Here is a 19,629-nt window from a genome sequence, read left to right on the forward strand (position 1 = left end):
GTGATGCAGGTTCATCGAAGTCCGCGCTCTCATCCGTGGAGAACAGACCCAGCGGATTGACGGGCGAGAATCGGACCTCCTCAGCACCAATGTAGAAGGATTGTCCGCCAACTCCTGCCCCGCACTCCCACCTTTTGGCCTCTGTGGTCTTGCCTTGGGACGCGCTGCTGGCTGAGCTGCAAAACACAAATGAGGTTATTAAAGGAGAAGGGGGTGCTAGGGTGACAAGGTGAGTCCAGCGCTACACACAGCATATGCACGACAAAAGCACCACCACTATCAACATCATCACAGGCATCACGTTTCATGGCCATCAACACATTGTGCATTGCAATGATTTTCATTAGGCCATCATTATTTATATGACAATTTAAAAAAATCATCTATCATATATGATTGTTCGGATATGAGTAGGTGTGGCATCTATTGACTTTACATCACGCAATGGTGTAAGCCTTACTCACGTGGCATCACTTCAGGGTCTGCAGATGCGTCCGTGGGTGTCCGGGTGTGCTTCCCCACGAGTGTGAGCACTCGCTCCTCCATGTCAGTGATGTCGCTGGGACTGGTGGCCCCCCACCCGTTCGCCTCTGCACGGACCTCATCGTCAATAGCTTCTTCTGTAAAAGGTGACAAGGCGACATGGCATGAGATCATTGCGTGATATCATTGCTAGGTACTGTCACAGAGACTGATACAACACATAACTGACAGATGTAATCATGATTATTATGATAATTAGCATTCTTTACCTAAAGACGTACACCGTGACTGCAGGCTTTGAGTAAAACATTCCCAGTAAAAGTGAAAGACTTCACATCTGCTGACTGTTACAAATCAAATTATATAAATACATAAGTACATGGAAATCAATGTAATACTTACTCTTGCGGATATCACAAAGTCGTTCCATCGTTTGTGGCATTGGTTGCCCTCACGCACTTCGTTGGTCGCTGACGAGACCACCTCAGCTATCTCGGTCCATATCTTCTAGTATGCCTTTGGGGTGGGCTTCCCACGCCCTCCCCGTGTCAAATCACCCCAGCGTGACTCGACCTCCTGCAGGAGGGAGGCATTTGCCTCGTCCGAGTACCTCCTGACTCTTTTGCGCCGTCCAATGTGCTCCTCTCCCACCTCACTGCTCTCTCCACAGCGTGCTGTGATGCCTCCTCCTCTCTCTCCATTATAGGCCAAATTCGGTCAAATATGTGGCTGGTAATAGCTACTTTTTGTTTGCCTACTTGCTGTGAAGCTCTAAAGTCTCCCTCCTTTCTCCCAAAGCAGCCACAACACACCCAGACACGCCTTCAGTCCCTCTGAGCTCCCTCTCTCTCTGTCTCCTCTTTTGCGCATGTCATGGTGATCCTTGACCTCCTGAATCGTGGGAATTGAGCGTTGCCATGCCGTTGCTAAGGATGGCCACACTTTACGGCAGAAGGTCAAAAAAACTTAACGCTACCGCCCATTTTATATCGCTCGCGGTAACGCCCATTTTCAAAAATGGAGACTAGGCGGTTTGAGAATGGGTGAGAAGCCGGTGATCTGAAAACCATTTTTTACCACCCACGCCGGAAGTAATGCCCATTTTTAGGCGATAACCACAAAAGTGGAAGTTCTAGCCCCAGGTGTCCCTGAGTGACCGGAGAGACCAGGTGCCCCGGAGTGACCAGGTTTAATCGGAGAGACCAGGGGCTAGACTTTCCATTATTTTTGCATGCATACCGCTCACTTAATGCCCATTTTAATGCTGAAATGAGGTAGAACGCCCATATATCGCCCATTTAGTCACAAAATGGAAAGTAATGCCCATTTCTCGGTCACTTATTGGCGAGTGTTAGTTTCGGCATGAACTTAATGCCGATAAAAAATAATACCGGCACCCACATTTTTTGGGCTCAAAAATCAGAATGGGCGAACCCAACGCCCATAATATTGTCCAGCATTACTTTCGGCACGTAATTAATGCCGACATTTAATAATACCGCCCGGCCACTGTTTTTTGTCGTAAAGATCACATTTGCCGAAACTAATGCCCAGACAATCGCTCAGCGTTATTTTCGGCACCTCGCACACATCTCGCCGACAATATCGCTCGCCGAAAAAACCGTTGTGAAAAAGTTGAACTGACCTGAACTAATCACAGCGGTATAGACGGCATTTTGTAAATCGTAGGTCGCATCATTTAAAAGGCTGCTCTGCTTCAACTTCGGGGGAGTTTGAATGTACTCTGGAGGTCTTTTAAGGTGATGTGAACATCTGAACAAACATCTTTTCATAGTGTGGACGATTGGAATTTACTTTAGGTGTCTTAGTGGGGACATTTATTATTTGTGAACAATCGGTGTAATACTGATAGCTATTGGAATGGGGCCTGTCATTTCTCAGCCTCTCTTGATGACCACACACATGCTGCAGACTCAAGATGGCAGAAGGTATCTTCAACAGCATTATGTGCCCAATGTAAGACGTGTCAGACTGACGAGGAGGACCAGACGTTACACTCCCCTCACTTAGAGGGAGAAGCAGTCCTACCTCAACTTGTCCGACAACACATGCCTTAGGAGACTGCGCTTCCACAAAGAGGTTATCAGTGAGATATGCCAGCTCATCAGGGGAGATGTGCAGCCTGCCAGCACCATCAGGACCGCACTGTCTGTCGAGGTCAACGTCACTGCGACACTTTCGTTCTACGCGTCGGGTTCCTTTCACCCTCAGCTGGAGACATTTGCGATATATCTCAGCATGCCACACATTGCTGCATTAGACAGGTCACTGAAGCCCTTTATGCACGCAGGATGGACTTTATCAGCTTCCCTATGACCAGGGAGGCTCAGACTGAGAGGGCTTTAGAATTCTACTGAATTGCTAACTTCCCCAAGGTGCAGGGAGCAATAGACTGTATGCACATCGTCGTGAGGGCAATAAGGTGGATGAATTAACTGTGCAAATAGATGTTAACAAATATGATGTGATTGGGATTACGGAGACGTGGCTCCAGGATGATCAGGGCTGGGAACGCAACATCCAGGGGTATTCAACATTCAGGAAGAATAGAATAAAAGGAAAAGGAAGTGGGGTAGCATTGCTGGTTAAAGAGGAGATTAATGCAATAGTTAGGAAAGACATTAGCTTGGATGATGTGGAATCTATATGGGTAGAGCTGCAGAACACCAAAGGGCAAAAAACGTTAGTGGGAGTTGTGTACAGACCTCCAAACAGTAGTAGTGATGTTGGGGAGGGCATCAAACAGGAAATTAGGAGTGCATGCAATAAAGGTGCAGCAGTTATAATGGGTGACTTTAATATGCACATAGATTGGGCTAGCCAAACTGGAAGCAATACGGTGGAGGAGGATTTCCTGGAGTGCATAAGGGATGGTTTTCTAGACCAATATGTCGAGGAACCAACTAGGAGGGAGGCCATCTTAGACTGGGTGTTGTGTAATGAGAGAGGATTAATTAGCAATCTCATTGTGCGAGGCCCCTTGGGGAAGAGTGACCATAATATGGTGGAATTCTTCATTAGGATGGAGAATGAAACAGTTAATTCAGAGACCATGGTCCAGAACTTAAAGAAGGGTAACTTTGAAGGTATGAGGCGTGAATTGGCTAGGATAGAGATTGGCGAATGATACTTAAGGGGTTGACTGTGGATGGGCAATGGCAGACATTTAGAGACCGCAATGGATGAAATACAACAATTGTACATTCCTGTCTGGCGTAAAAATAAAAAAGGGAAGGTGACTCAACCGTGGCTATCAAGGGAAATCAGGGATAGTATTAAAGCCAAGGAAGTGGCATATAAATTGGCCAGAAATAGCAGCGAACCTGGGGACTGGGAGAAATGTAGAACTCAGCAGAGGAGGACAAAGGGTTTGATTAGGGCAGGGAAAATGGAGTACGAGAAGCAGCTTGCAGGGAACATTAAGGCGGATTGCAAAAGTTTCTATAGATATGTAAAGAGAAAAAGGTTAGTAAAGACAAACGTAGGTCCCCTGCAGTCAGAATCAGGGGAAGTCATAACGGGGAACAAAGAAATAGCAGACCAATTGAACAAGTACTTTGGTTCGGTATTCACTAAGGAGGACACAAACAACCTTCCGGATATAAAAGGGGTCAGAGGGTCTAGTAAGGAGGAGGAACGGAGGGAAATCTTTATTAGTCGGGAAATTGTGTTGGGGAAATTGATGGGATTGAAGGCCGATAAATCCCCAGGGCCTGATGGACTGCATCCCAGAGTACTTAAGGAGGTGGCCTTGGAAATAGCGGATGCATTGACAGTCATTTTCCAACATTCCATTGACTCTGGATCAGTTCCTATGGAGTGGAGGGTAGCCAATGTAACCCCACTTTTTAAAAAGGAGGGAGAGAGAAAACAGGGAATTATAGACCGGTCAGCCTGACCTCAGTAGTGGGTAAAATGATGGAATCAATTATTAAGGATGTCATAGCAGTGCATTTGGAAAGAGGTGACATGATAGGTCCAAGTCAGCATGGATTTGTGAAAGGGAAATCATGCTTGACAAATCTTCTGGAATTTTTTGAGGATGTTTCCAGTAAAGTGGACAAGGGAGAACCAGTTGATGTGGTATATTTGGACTTTCAGAAGACTTTCGACAAGGTCCCACACAAGAGATTAATGTGCAAAGTTAAAGCACATGGGATTGGGGGTAGTGTGCTGACGTGGATTGAGAACTGGTTGTCAGACAGGAAGCAAAGAGTAGGAGTAAATGGGTACTTTTCAGAATGGCATGCAGTGACTAGTAGGGTACCACAAGGTTCTGTGCTGGGGCCCCAGCTGTTTACATTGTACGTTAATGATTTAGACGAGGGGATTAAATGTAGTATCTCCAAATTTGCGGATGACACTAAGTTGGGTGGCAGTGTGAGCTGCGAGGAGGATGCTATGAGGCTGCAGAGTGACTTGGATAGGTTAGGTGAGTGGGCAAATGCATGGCAGATGAAGTATAATGTGGATAAATGTGAGGTTATCCACTTTGGTGGTAAAAACAGAGAGACAGACTATTATCTGAATGGTGACAGATTAGGAAATGGGGAGATGCAACGAGACCTGGGTGTTATGGTATATCAGTTGAAGGTTGGCATGCAGGTACAGCAGGCAGTTAAGAAAGCAAATGGCATGTTGGCCTTCATAGCGAGGGGATTTGAGTACAGGGGCAGAGAGGTGTTGCTACAGTTGTATAGTGCCTTGGTGAGGCCACACCTGGAGTATTGTGTACAGTTTTGGTCTCCTAACTTGAGGAAGGACATTCTTGCTATTGAGGGAGTGCAGCGAAGATTCACCAGACTGATTCCTGGGATGGTGGGACTGACCTATCAAGAAAGACTGGATCAACTGGGTTGTATTCACTGGAGTTCAGAAGAATGAGAGGGGACCTCATAGAAACGTTTAAAATTCTGATGGGTTTAGACAGGTTAGATGCAGGAAGAATGTTCCCAATGTTGGGGAAGTCCAGAACCAGGGGTCACAGTCTAAGGATAAGGGGTAAGCCATTTAGGACCGAGATGAGAAACTTCTTCACCCAGAGAGTGGTGAACCTGTGGAATTCTCTACCACAGAAATTTGTTGAGGCCAATTCACTAAATATATTCAAAAGGGAGTTAGATGAAGTCCTTACTACTAGGGGGATCAAGGGGTATGGCGAGAAAGCAGGAAGGGGGTACTGAAGTTGCATGTTCAGCCATGAACTCATTGAATGGTGGTGCAGGCTAGAAGGGCTGAATGGCCTACGCTTGCACCTATTTTCTATGTTTCTATGTTTCTATGTTTTCACGATGCAGAGGTTTTTAGGAATCGAAAGGGATTCCACTCCTTGAATGTGCAACTCGTTGTCGACCACCAGCAAATTATTATGGCAGTGAATGCTAAATTTCCGGGCAGCATCCTGCGTGAGAGCGCTGTATCTGGCATGTTTACTAGTCAGCCAGAAGATCAATGCTTGATGCTTGGTGGCAAAGGATATGGCCTCGTCACCTGCTGATGACCCCCCTGCATGATACCCACACCGAAGCCGAGAAGCGATACAACGAGAGCCACAGATCCACTCGCAATATCGTCGAGAAAACCATCGGAGTGCTTAAGCAGCGCTTTAGATGCCTGGACCACTCAGGAGGTGAGCTATAATATCACCCTGAGCAGATAGCTCAATTCGTGGTGGTGTGCTCCATGCTGCAAGCTGGCTATCAGGAGGGGACAAGAATTGCCAGAAAGGTCTGACGGTCCTCCTCTTCCTCTCGCTCCTGAGGCAGCAGACGCTGATCTCGGGCCAGACAATCCATGCCCCGGCCCCCCTCTAGACTGCAGGAAAGGGCCCGTGGTGGCTACTTAGCTGCAAGACTCTTATGTCAGCAGCTCATAAATGAGCGCTTTGCTTGAAAGAATGTTGGTGGCATTTTCAAAGCTGCAACACTGCTGGGTGTGCAGGTCTTACATCAATAGTGTGCATCACCTTGGTGACAATTAAAGTTTAAGTTGATTCAAGTTAAGTGTAATTATCCCCTTTCATTTTAAGGAATCACCAGTGTGTAACAGTGCAGCTATCTGAGACAAGGTTATTTTAAATAAAAAACATTTAATCCGACCATTTGGCTGAAATCATAAGTATAACTGTAAAAAAGACCCCACCGCACCACAACAAATTTATCACATTTACATCATTACAATGGTCCCCCCATTTCCAGCAAACCAGAACACAAATGCAAACCAACAAGGTAGCCCCTTGCCCCGACCCTCCCATCAAAATAACAGCAGCAACCTAAAAATATGCCCCAGACAACACCTGCGGCCATGCACCTCACTTTCCTTCCCCCCCGCCCTTCTCCTCCCCACCTCTACCCCTTCCCCTCCTGACTCCAAGCCACCTGGCTGAGGAGCTCCTCAGGCACTGCTTCATTGGGAGGGATGATGGCAGAACCGCTGCTTGGACAGATACGAGAGAGGACGGTCCTGAGGTGGGAACGTGCTCCGAGCCAGAAGCAAGATCTTCCTCCTGGCTATCATGTGTCATTGGCAACGGGGATGCGGCACCTTGGGGTGCAGTGCCGTGCTCTGGGACCACTGGGAGCCCTCTGCCACCAGTGTTCCTGGCTAACAGCTCAAGGGCCTCCTCCATCCCTTCCATGTTATATATTATTTATTGGACAAAAACTCAGTGCCAGCTACCTTCTTGCTGCTGGTGAATCTCCCTCCTGCCTCCCACAACAGCCAAACGTTGGAATCAATTATTAAAGATGAAATAGCAGCGCATTTGGAAAGCAGTGACAGGATCGGTCCAAGTCAGCATGGATTTATGAAAGGGAAATCATGCTTGACAAATCTTCTAGAATTTTTTTAGGACGTAACTAGTAGAGTGGACAAGGGAGAACCAGTGGATGTGTTGTATTTGGACTTTCAAAAGGCTTTTGACAAGGTCCCATACAAGAGATTGGTGTGCAAAATTAAAGCACATGATATTGGGGGTAATGTATTGACGTGGATAGAGAACTGGTTGGCAGGCAGGAAGCAGAGAGTCGGGATAAATGGGTCCTTTTCAGAATGGCAGGCAGTGATTAGTGGGGTGCCGCAGGGCTCAGTGCTGGGACCCCAGCTATTTACAACATACATCAATGATTTAGATGAAGAAATTGAGAGTAATATCTCTAAATTTGCAGATGACACTGAGCTGGGTGGCGGTGTGAGCTGTGAGGAGGATGCTAAGAGGCTGCAGGTTGACTTGGACAGGTTAGGTGAGTGGGCAAATGCATGGCAGATGCAGTATAATGTGGATAAATATGAGGTTATCCACTTTGGTGGTAAAAATAGGAAGGCAGAATATTATCTGAATGGTGGCAGATTAGGAAAAGGGGAGGTGCAATGAGACCTGGGTGTCATGGTACATCAGTCATTGAAGGTTGGCATGCAGATGCAGCAGGCGGTGAAGAAGGCAAATGGTATGTTGGCCTTCATAGCTAGGGGATTTGAGTATAGGAGCAGGGAGGTCTTACTGCAGTTGTACAGGGCCTTGGTGAGGCCTCACCTGAAATATTGTGTCCAGTTTTGATCTCCTGATCTGAGGAACGACGTTCTGCGATTGAGGGAGTGCAGCGAAGGTTCACCAGACTGATTCCCGGGATGGCAGGACTGACATATGAGGAGAGACTGGATCGACTAGGCCTGTATTCACTGGAGTTTAGAAGAATGAGAGGGGATCTCATAGAAACATATAAAATTCTGACAGGATTGGAAAGGTTAGATGCAGGAAGAATGTTCCCAATGTTGGGAAGTCCAGAACCAGGGGTCATAGTCTAAGGATAAGGGGTAAGCCATTTAGGATCGAGATGAGGAAAAACTTCTTCTTTCAGAGAGTTGTTAACTTGTGGAATTCTCTTCCGCAGAGAGTCGTTGATGCCAGTTCATTAGATATATTCAAGAGGGAGTTGGATATGGCCCTTACGGCTAAAGGGATCAAGGGGTATGGAGAGAAAGCAGGAAAGGGGTACTGAGGTGAATGATCAGCCATGATCATATTGAATGGTGGTGCAGGCTCGAAGGGCCAAATGGCCTACTTCTGCACCTATTTTCTATGTTTCTATGGTTCTATGTTTCAAACAAGCACACCCATACACGCTTTCATTCCCTCTCTACTCCCTCTCTCTCTGTCTCCTCTTCTGCGCATGTAATGATGACCCCTGACCTTCTGAAACGCGGAAAACGAGCATTGCCATGCCGTTGGTATGGTTGGCGACACTTTACGGCAGAAGGTCAGAAATTATTAACGATAACACCCATTTCAGATCGTTCGCGGTAACGCACATTTAAAAAAATGGAAAGTTAGAGTTTTGGAAATGGCCGATGTCAAAACCCATATTTACCACCCACGCTGGAAATAACGCCCATTTTTAGCCGATTTGCATAAAAGTGGAAAGTCTAGCCCCAGGTGTCCCGGAGTAACCAGGTGTCCTGGAGAGACCAGGTGTCCTGGAGAGACCAGGTGTGACCGGAGTGACCAGGTGTCGTGGAGTGACCAGGTGTCGTGGAGTGACCAGGTGTGACCGGAGTGACCAGGTGTCGTGGAGTGACCAGGTGTCCCAGAGTGACCAGGTGTCCCAGAGTGACCAGGTGTCGTGGAGTGACCAGGTGTCCTGGAGTGACCAGGTGTGACCGGAGTGACCAGGTGTCCCGGAGTGACCAGGTGTCCCGGAGTGACCAGGTGTCCCAGAGAGACCACGTGTCCCGGAGTGACCAGGAGTGACCGGAGGGACCAGGTGTCCCGGACTGACCAGGAGTGACCGAAGGGACCAGGTGTGACTGGATCTGAAACTTTTTAACCTGCTCCTCCTCCAATGCTCCCACCTGGAGGCCCGAATTGTGCTGGAATACTACTTTTAAGGGCAGTTGCTGCATTTCAGATAGCTTACCCAAATGGGCATTTATCCACTTGAGTGTTGACAGCAAGCCATCAAGGTGGGTGGGTGGGTGGCGGGGGGGGGGGGGGGGCGGGGTGGCGGAGGACAGAAGAAATCACGTGCGCGCCATGTACTATTCAGAATGAGACCATCTGCAGCAGAGATCACTGGCAAAAAAAGACTTACTTTTCTATAGCAAAGTTCAGAGCCTCAGGTTGTCCCAAAGCGCTTTACAGCCAATGAAGTACTTTTGGAGTGTAGTCACTGTTGTAATGTGGGAAACATGGCAGCCAATTTGTGCACAGCAAGCTCTCACAAACAGCAATGCGATAATTAACGGATAATCTGTTTTTAGTGATGTTGGTTGAGGGGTAAATATTGGTGCAGGACACCGGGAAGAACTCCCCTGCTCTTCTACCATTTTTATGCGCACTTGCAAGAGCAGATGGGGCCTCGGTTTAACGTCTCATCTGAAAGACGGCATCTCTGACCATGCAGCACTCCCTCAGTACTGCACTGGAGCATCAGCCTAGATCATTGGCCCAAATCTCTGGAGTGGGACTTAAACCCACAACCTTCTGACTCAGGGGTGAGGGTGCTACCCACTGAGCCATGGCTGACTGAATAGCAAAAGTGATAGGAGTGATATTTTTTACCTCCTCCATTTAGGTGCACTGACTATTGCTCAAACTGAGATTCTCTGGCCTAGAAATCCATCTCGGCCTGATAATTGTTTTAATTTATTCGTTCATGGGATGTGGGCAAGGCCAGCATTTATTGCCCATCCCTAACTGTCCTCCATTTCAGAGTGCAGGTTGGAGTCAACCACATTGCTGTGGGTCTGGAGTCATGTAGGGGCCAGACCGGGTAAAGGCGGCAGATTTCCTTCCCTAAAGGACATTAGTGAACCAGATGGGTTTTTTATGACAATCCGATAGTTTCATGGTTACCATTACTGACATTGGCTTTTTAATTCCAGATTTATTTATTAACTGAATTTAAATTCCCCAGCTGCCGTGGTGGGATTTGAACACATGTCTCCGGATTATTAGTCGAGGCCTCTGGATTACTGGCCCAGTAACATTACCACTTTGCTACTGTTCCCTTTATTGCAGTTGATGGGACTTGATACCGGGCATCGGGCTCAATTTTCCACATGGGTGATCTTTGGCGCAGTTGAAGAGATACGTACGATTTTTTTAGTGGCCCAAATGTGCCCAAAAAAATCCAAGTTTCGCCAGAAGTAACTTAGAATTTGGAGCGGTGCAGATTGGCCTTAAGCTTGGTGGGTGGAGCTTAAGGCCTGCGCCAAAAACTGATGTTGCTAGGGTAACGAGGGACGCTCAGAAGGGCTGAGGTTAGAAACTGAAAAAGGCTGAGGCTGAGCTGGAAACTGAAGCCGCTGCCATCCCGAGCCGAAAGGACCCCTGCCGGTGAGGGATGGCAGCGGGCCGGTGCGTGCGGGGTCCTTTCGGCCGGGAAGGCAGCGGGCCGACCTGCACCTATCCCAAGCCGAAATGACCCACCCCCTCCACCTACCTGCCCTGTCTTCAGCCTCCCAGTCTGCTCCCCCACCCCTAGCCCTGGCTGAAGGGCTTGCTGGTGCATTCTCCCGCCCTTAGCCCAGGCCGAGTGGCCTCCCGTTCCACTCCCCCGCCCTTAGCCCAGGTCGAGTGATCTCCCCCCCCATCCACCTCCCGGACCCCGCACCTAACTACACCCGAAAGGCTTCCCCCACTCCCTCTCCCTCCCTCCACCTCTCTCTTCCTCCCACACCTCTCTCTCTCCCCCTCTCTCTTACCTTTCCTGCTGCTGGTGTCTGGGCATCTGCTGCACTTACCTGCGCCGGTTTCCTTACCTGCGCCGGTTTCTTTAACTCTCCGCATGGGTTTTCTCGAGTGGCCACATACGCTGACGTAAGTAAGAAATGGAGTAACTATTAGCTGGCCAAAGTTTCCTAACTGGCCAGAATTGGCGTAGGTGGGTAACACCCCCTTTTGAGCATAAAAAACTGTACCTAAAAGAACTGTAACTAAGTCAGTTACGCTGGTGCAAATTGATTGGGGAAACTGGGAATTTTTAAGTTAGGACAGAAAAAGCAGCCTACTCCAAAAAAAACGGAGCAAATTCTGGGGAAAATCGAGCCCATTGTGTGTAATGCACGGCCGTTTTGCATCACTTCCCGGGACAAATTTCTAGTCCTCTAACTTTTACAAGCTGGAGATTTTGCTTTCCAATATTCATTTAAAACATAATACAACCTGCTACCCTTCAACCTACTGAAAATTCATCCAGATTGAAACCTGTACACGGCAGGCTGTGAGTCGAGATGTTATTCGAAATTCGAATATAAGAACACAAGAATTAGGAACAGGAGTAGGCCATTTTGCCCCTCGAGCCTGCTCCGCCATTCAATAAGATCATGGCCGATCTTCCCACACTATCCCCATATCCCTTACTTCCCTTAGTTCTCAAAACTTTATCGACCTCCGTCTTGAATATACCCAATAACTGAGCATGCACAGCTCTCTGGGATAGAGAATTCCAAAGACCCACAACCCTTTGAGTGAAGAAATTTCTCCTCATAAGAACATAAGAAATAGGAGCAGGAGTAGGCCGCACAGCCTCTCGAGCCTGCTCCACCATTCAATAAGATCATGGCCCAGAAATTGCGGTCGGAGGCTTCCCGCAGGCAATCGCCTCCGACCTGAAACATTTTTACGAAAGTACCTGGTGGTCCGGGAGGAGCGTGGGATTCCGGTGGGGGGGGGGGCCTTCTCTTCCCGCGCTACAGAGCGCGCTCCCGTCCTCCAGGTTCCCGCGGAGACGGTGCAGTCACGTGTGACTGCTCAGCCAATCAGGGACAGTATTCCACAGCTTTCTCATTAATAGCAGTGGGAACACCATATCTACACGCTCATTGCCATTAATGAGAAAAAAAACCCAAACACACTAAACACCATAATAAAAAATAAAAAACACACCTCACATAATTTAAATTAATTGAAATTAAACTTAATAAATGCCTTAGAAAAAAATACTTTTCCAATTTTTAAAAAAGTTTTGTAATTAGGGTTAAAAATAAACTTGAGTTTTTAACAATAAAATGTTTTTTTAATTTAATTATATTTTTGTATGTTTTTAAACTCTTACGCCTGTAACAGTAGGCTATGCTTTTATCAGGCACAAGAGTTTTGAGGACATTTGCGGGATATGGGTAAATCCCACAATCTTGCCCGTGCGAATGTCCTTGCTCCCGAGATACGGAGGCTCTGTCGAGCTGGAGCTGGAGCCTGACAGATCGGAAAAGCCGGTTTTCGGTTCATGCGCATTGTGCGCCGAAAACCTGCTTTTGCGATGCCTTCCCGGGTCCGTACACGCCCCGTACACACTCCGTACACATCCCGTACACATCCCGTCGTACACACCCCGTATAATCTCTGTATACAACCCGTACACGCTCTGTACACACTCCGTACACACTCCGTACACGCCCCATACACGCCCCGTACACACCCCGTACGGACTCCATACACACCCCGTACACACCCCGTACACACTCCGTACGGACCCCATACACAGCCTGTACACACCCCGTACATACTCTGTACACGCCCCTTACACACCCCGTACGTGCCCCTTATGCACCCCGCACGCACCCCGTACACACTCCATACACGCCCCGTACACGCTCAGTACGGACCCGGGCAGGCCAGAATTTCAATGTCTGAGCATCGACCTTAACTCCACCTTCCCGCCATATCTCATGATTCCCCCAGAGTCTAAAAATCTATCTACTTCAGCCTTGAATATATTCAGAACCCTCTGAATGAAGAAGTTCTTCCTCATCTCAGTTTTAAATGGCCAACCCCTTATCCTGAGACTATGCCCCCTGGTTCTAGACACTCCAGCCCGGGGGAAACAACCTCTCAGCATCTACCCTGTCAATCCCCCTCAGATTCTTCTAAACTCCAGAGAGAATGGCCCAATCTACACAATCTCTCATCATACGACAGCCCCCTCATCCCAGGAATGAATCTAGTGAACCTCGGTTACACCGCCTCCAAGGCAAGCATATCTTTCCTTAGACAAGGAGACCAGAACTGTGCACAGTGCTCCAGGTGTGGTCGCATCAAGGCCCTTTACGATAACATTTTATACCTAAAAGGGATGAAACGGGCCCAGTTGTCTGTGTGAAACTGCAGCAATGAACATTCAGTGCTTATGTTGTTTGTGTGTTTTCAGGCGTGAGGAGGCGACAGATTCCGCAGAGTGCTGGCGTGTGCTGTTTTACCTGTGGAATCTGAGGCATAACCTAGACCAGCGGCGCCGCTGTCAAAGTGCGACGTCAAGCCGTTGGTAAACCGGGACCTACCGGTGAGGGAAATGCTTCACTGAAGAGAAATCAAGAAGTGTTTTCCAGTAATTGTCTTTTTGTTGCTGTTTCTATCGATCGCGGACCAGCTCAGCCTTGAGGAACCTGGTACAAAACATGCCCGCCAAAACCCCCATGTACCTAAAGACATCGACCCCCAAACGGGGCAAGAAACTGAGGCTGCGCGACGTTCTGTCTGGGGACATGATCAGCCCGCCACTGGGCGACTTCCGCCACAGTGCCCACATCGGGACGGGCGGCGAAGGCGACATGTTCGGGGACATCTCCTTCCTGCAGGGCAAGTATGACCTTCTTCCCAACCTCAGCCGGCGGCCAACATCCCAGAGCACCGAGCGAGGGCTGGATGGCGGCTACAGCTACCAGCGACCTTTCAGCAACGGCGCAGGGGGCTACCCAACCCTGCTGAAGAACGCCGTCTCCCTCCCGGCGTTCGGTGGCGTGCACGACAGCCAAGGTCAGGAGCAAGCGCCTCCAAAGCCTCCCAGACTGCACCTGGAGGAAGTCGCGGGTCAGAGGCCAATGTCGGTCAGCTGCACGGCAGAGTGCTTCCACAGCCGCAACGACATGTCCGCCATTCCGGCATTCGGCAAAACAGCCGGCTCATCCGCTTCCTTATTGGCTGAATCAAACACCTCCTCGGAATGTTCGGTGGTGGGCATTGGGCAGGTAGACGGGAAGAGAGCCTTAATCTTCAGCAGCGACATGTCCCTCAACAACGAGAGCCTTTTCCCTTCCGACTCCTACCTGAGTGGTTCCGAATCCTCCCTTGGGTTGGATCTCGACCTGGGACCTTCAATACTGGACGATGTCCTCAGAATTATGGACGGGTACAAGATGCAGTAAGATAAGGAAATCTGGGCATCTCTGAGATGTCTGCCAGTCGTAGGAAAATATCGGAGGACAGAAGACCTTCGGTCCAAACTGAATCCTGTCATTGGCTGGTGACAGACCAAAGCAATCCTGACTTGACTCTCAGTCTGAGAGCAAACATAGAAACGTCACATTTTGTATCTACACGACTTTATCGCTTTCTAAACTGGAACTCCATCCACACATTGGAGTATGGAAGAAGTTCATTGGACACAGAAAATAAGCTGTTACCTGTTGTTCGATAACTTCAGTAAACTCCCTTCCTTCAATCCTGGATGATATCAGGATTGCGTACGATACTGTGAGCTGGAAATACTGAACGATTGCAAAAAAACCCTGTTAAACTCTTGAACTTGCAACTTAAAAAATAAAATGGTTGCTCGATACATTCTCAGTAGGATAGCATATTAGTGCAGAATTCAGAAATACGCGCGGTGTGAGGATTGCAATATGTCTGGAATCATTAGTAAACCAGGTGAGCCTCATGGTCTCCATTACTGATACTGGCTTTTTATTCCAGATTTAAAAAGCTCAATAAAACTAGCAGAAATTAGCTCCCAGCCCTGGATACTGGATGCCTCGCTATCACAGTTTATCTTCTCCAGGCCTATAGCCCTCCAAAATCTCTGTAACCTCCTCCAGCCCTGTAACCCAACCAAATCTCTGTAACCTCCTCCAGCCCTGTAACCCAACCAAATTTCTGCAACCTCCTCCAGCCCTGTAACCCAACCAAATCTCTGTAACCTCCTCCAGCCCTGTAACCCAACCAAATCTCTGTAACCTCCTCCAGCCCTGTAACCCAACCAAATCTCTGTAACCTTCTCCAGCCCTGTAACCCAACCAAATCTCTGTAACCTTCTCCAGCCCTGTAACCCAACCAAATCTCTGTAACCTTCTCCAGCCCTGTAACCCAACCAAATCTCTGTAACCTCCTCCAGCCCTGTAACCCAACCAAATCTCTGTAACCTCCTCCAGCCCTGTAACCCAACCAAATCTCTGTAACCTCCTCCAGCCCTGTAACCCAACCAAATCTCTGTAACCTCCTCCAGCCCTGTAACCCAACCAAATCTCTGTAACCTCCTCCAGCCCTGTAACCCAACCAAATCTTTGTAACCTTCTCCAGCCCTGTAACCCAACCAAATCTCTGTAACCTTCTCCAGCCCTGTAACCCAACCAAATCTCTGTAACCTCCTCCAGCCCTGTAACCCAACCAAATCTCTGTAACCTCCTCCAGCCCTGTAACCCAACCAAATCTCTGTAGCCTCCTCCAGCCCTGTAACCCAACCAAATCTCTGTAGCCTCCTCCAGCCTTACAACCTTCTGAAATCTCTGCATTCCTCCAATTCTGGCCTCTTGTGCATCTCCGATTCCCTCCATGCACCATCGGCAGGCCTGCCTTCAGTTGCCTCTGCCTCAGCTCTGGAGTTCCCTCTCTGAACCTCCTCACCTCTCCTCATCTCTCTCGTCCTTTAAGACACTCCTTAAAATCTCCCTCTTTGACCAAGCTTTCAGCCACCTGTCCTGATGTCTCCTTATGCGGCTCAGTGTCACATTTGGTCTGGTAAGGCTCCCGTGAAGCACCTTAGGACGTTTTGCTATGTTAAAGGCGCTAAATAAATGCAAGGTGATATAGTTGCTGATCCCAAGTATGACCAGGGCCTATTCCAGACTGGGAGTAGGATCGGGCCAAGGCAGGATGCTGGCATTGTGGCTTTAATTCTGATGTTTCCCGTCGTGATGATGAGAATGAATTGAAATCATTGCTAACGTGCCTTCACATCATGAGACAGGAAGGGGGAGGAAAAGGCATTGAAAAAAAGCACTCGCTGTTCAGTTATTAGGTTAGAAATATCTTGGCAGCCCCATTCCAAACTAGAACTGTCTGGTCATGGGAGATGGATCAGAGCAGTGACGGGGGCCTCCCAGCATATGGTTCTTGTCTTCGTGCCTCCTGTTACTGTGTGACGATTAACGCACTCTAACTGACAGTCGGACCAGGCAGATCCAGCATGCTGTATCGGAGCATCTTTCACTGTCTCGGGAATGTGGGGAGCAGAAATATCTCTGGCAATGGAATGTGAGAATGTGGTGTCCTTGGTCCTGCTGAACTGACCCTTTCAATGAGGATCGGTTATCAGCACGTGTCCTCGAGTAAGATATATCACAGAGCTGCCATCACTATGCCAGGAATGCAACGTGCAAACTAACAGCAGTATTCTTAAGCTCAGCAGCTTTCTGAGGAATGGAATGTAACCTTTTATCGTTCTAGTGTTTGAAAACTAGAGGGCTGGATACTCGGCTTTTTGGATTTCGGGGCGTTAATGCCGGCGGGGCGATCCTGATACGGCCTGGCAAAGGTTTGTGCCTCAGTCAGAAAAATTGGGCCGCTGGGCCCTGAGTGTGGGGCGGGGTGCTAAGGGGGCACCTCTCTCAGGGCGCTAGGCCAGCTGAGCATGGGAAAATCCCAAGTTATACAGTCGGCCTCGGAGCGCTCCGAGAGAGGCCTCGGGGGCAAATAAACCCTGAAACCCCCCCCCGCCACCCCCCACCACCAAAAACATCCCCAATACATAGTCCACTCCATCACTACATAAATAGCAACAAAAAAAATAAAGAGAAACCAACCACACGTACCCGAGGTGGACATTACTGACCTCACTGCGGCCGGTATAGGTTGGAGCGCCCGCTGTCACAGGCGGTCCCAGCAGGGGGCGCTACGGGTCGGGCAGGAGGCAAGGATCGAGCCGGTGTTGCAACTCGGGGCGTTAAGACACCGGCTCGCCTCTCCCGGGCGGTAATGCTCCACGCCCTGCCCAAACCGGCCCCGAGAACCCCCCGCGGGACGCTGGGAGCTGGCCGCCTGCCCGAAACAGCTCACCGCTGCCATTGCCCCCACTCCGGGGCGCTAACAGGGGAGGACAGGCCCAGAAAATCCAGCCCAGAGTGTTTGAAACCGGGTACCATTTCTTCTGAAATGACTGTTGCAGAATGTGTTGCGATTTACTGAGCTGTATAGAACCCACTTTTTCTCAAGGTGATGATCTACCCATCATCCTTTGTTGTGCTGGGGTGGCAAAGCAACGGCTGTGATGGTAGCTAGCATTGTTCGCTGTGTTGCAGGGATCCGGAGGCTGTATCGCCCACTGTCTACATTGTCTGTTGCTGTCCCTCACTGTGTCCACACTGTCTCTCAGTGTCTCTCACTGTGTCCACACTGTCTCTCAGTGTCTCTCACTGTGTATCTCTGGCCGCCGATTGTTCTCAAGCCCCACCCATCCCAACTGCTCCACCGGCCCCCGATCTGCTCCTCTGACCGCTGATAGTTCTATAACCACCCCTGCCCCCCCACCCCCCCCCTCATTCCTCCGGCCCCCCCTCGTTCCTCCGGTCCCTGATCCTCACCCGACCCCCCCCCCCTCCCATGTTGGTCCCGCCCCCGATCCTCATCGACTCCTTCCCCGTGCTCCACCCACCACCACCCCTACCTCCCTGGTCCCCATGAAATACCCCCCTCCCTATCTCCTCCCCGAGGCCTAGTGCCTCAGGCCTCTCCATCTGGCTGGCTGCGGGCGGGGAACAGGCCGTGCCGAATTTAACAGGAAATGCACCTTCCTCCCCACCAACCACTCTCTTGCACCTCCAGCAACCTGCAACTCCCAGCCGCACATTGCTCCTTTAAACACCTGAGCGTGATGGCACCACGCCCGCCAATTGGTCGGGAAGCCTGGGAGTCAGCTTCGATTGCTGTGGCTTCCTTAAAAAGCCACTGCGTAAACGCACCACCTTCAACCTCCGGGTTCCCAACGCGATCCGGGGCTCCCCCGCTGTCAGCGTGTCGCAATGGTAAAACTTCCGACCTGTGCGTCTCTACATTTATAGAATCACAGAACGGTTACAGCATGGAAGGAGGCCATTCGACCTGTCGAGACCGTGCCGGCTCTCTGCAAGAGCACCTCAGCCAGTCCCACTCCCCCGCCCTTTCCCCGTAGCCCTGCAATTTTTATTTCCTTATCCAATTCCCTTTTGAAAGCCACAGTTGGGTCTGCCTCCACCACCCTCTCAGGCAGCGCATTCCAGATCCTAACCACTCGCTGCGTAAATAAGTTTTCCCTCATGTCGCCTTTGGTTCTTCTGCCAATCACCTTAAATCTGTGCCCTCTGGTTCTCGACCCTTCTGCCAATGGGAACAGTTTCTCGCGATCTACTCTGTCCAGACCCCTCATGATTCTGAACCTTGATTTATGGTCTGTATCCCTCACTGTCTCTACAGTTACCGGCTTCTCGATATTTCACATCCTACACCACACTTGCTGATTTACCGCCATGCCTGTGGTTACGGCCCCACTACGCAACGGCTCATAGAAGGCTGGTGCAGTTCATTTGCACACTGGCTCTCTGTTCAGTGGCGTTATTATACTTAAGCTGTACAATAAGATGTTAATCAGTTGATAGAGGAAAAGCTTATTATATCTGCACAACCGGTCATGCTCAGTGCTTTAACACTTTCAGCCCCAATCTCTAGCGGAGAGACCTGCGTCTTGGATTTTAAAATTGTAAATACATTTTTAGAAACTGTACGGATAAACTGAAGTTTTTGCATCATATTGTGTTTAAAAAATATCTGTTTTTTTAAAAATGTCTGTTGAATTATTGTTTAATCGTCTGTCAATATCTTGTGTTGTAATAAATGAAAACAGATCTTCAACAAACAGTGTTAACAATGAAAAGGGCAGATATTTTCAGTCGATGTATTTCAGTGCGGGAGCTTGGGGTTATGTTAGTAATCCAGAGGCCTGGGCTAATGATCCAGAGACATGAGTTCAAATCCCACCGTGGCAGCTGGGGAATTTAAATTCAGTTAATTAAATAAATCTGGAATAAAAAAACTAGTATCAGTAATGGTGACCATGAAACTACCAGATTGACCATCTGGTTCACTAATGTCCTTTTGGGAAGGAA

General features: G+C 49.0%; 1 protein-coding gene across 1 annotated transcript in view; it reads left to right on the top strand.

Moving 5' to 3' along the window:
- Positions 1-19,371, top strand: part of LOC139239244 (cdc42 effector protein 2) — a 34,093-nt gene extending 14,722 nt beyond the window's left edge. The window contains exon 2 of the mRNA XM_070867939.1: positions 13,650-19,371. Within this exon, the coding sequence (XP_070724040.1) occupies positions 13,897-14,643 (747 nt within the window). The 5' untranslated portion in view covers positions 13,650-13,896 and the 3' untranslated portion in view covers positions 14,644-19,371. The remainder of the gene's footprint in view (positions 1-13,649) is intronic.
- The last annotated feature ends 258 nt before the right edge of the window (positions 19,372-19,629 follow it).

The sequence above is a fragment of the Pristiophorus japonicus genome, chromosome 26, assembly GCF_044704955.1.
Source record: "Pristiophorus japonicus isolate sPriJap1 chromosome 26, sPriJap1.hap1, whole genome shotgun sequence".
Taxonomy (NCBI): Eukaryota; Metazoa; Chordata; class Chondrichthyes; family Pristiophoridae; genus Pristiophorus; species Pristiophorus japonicus.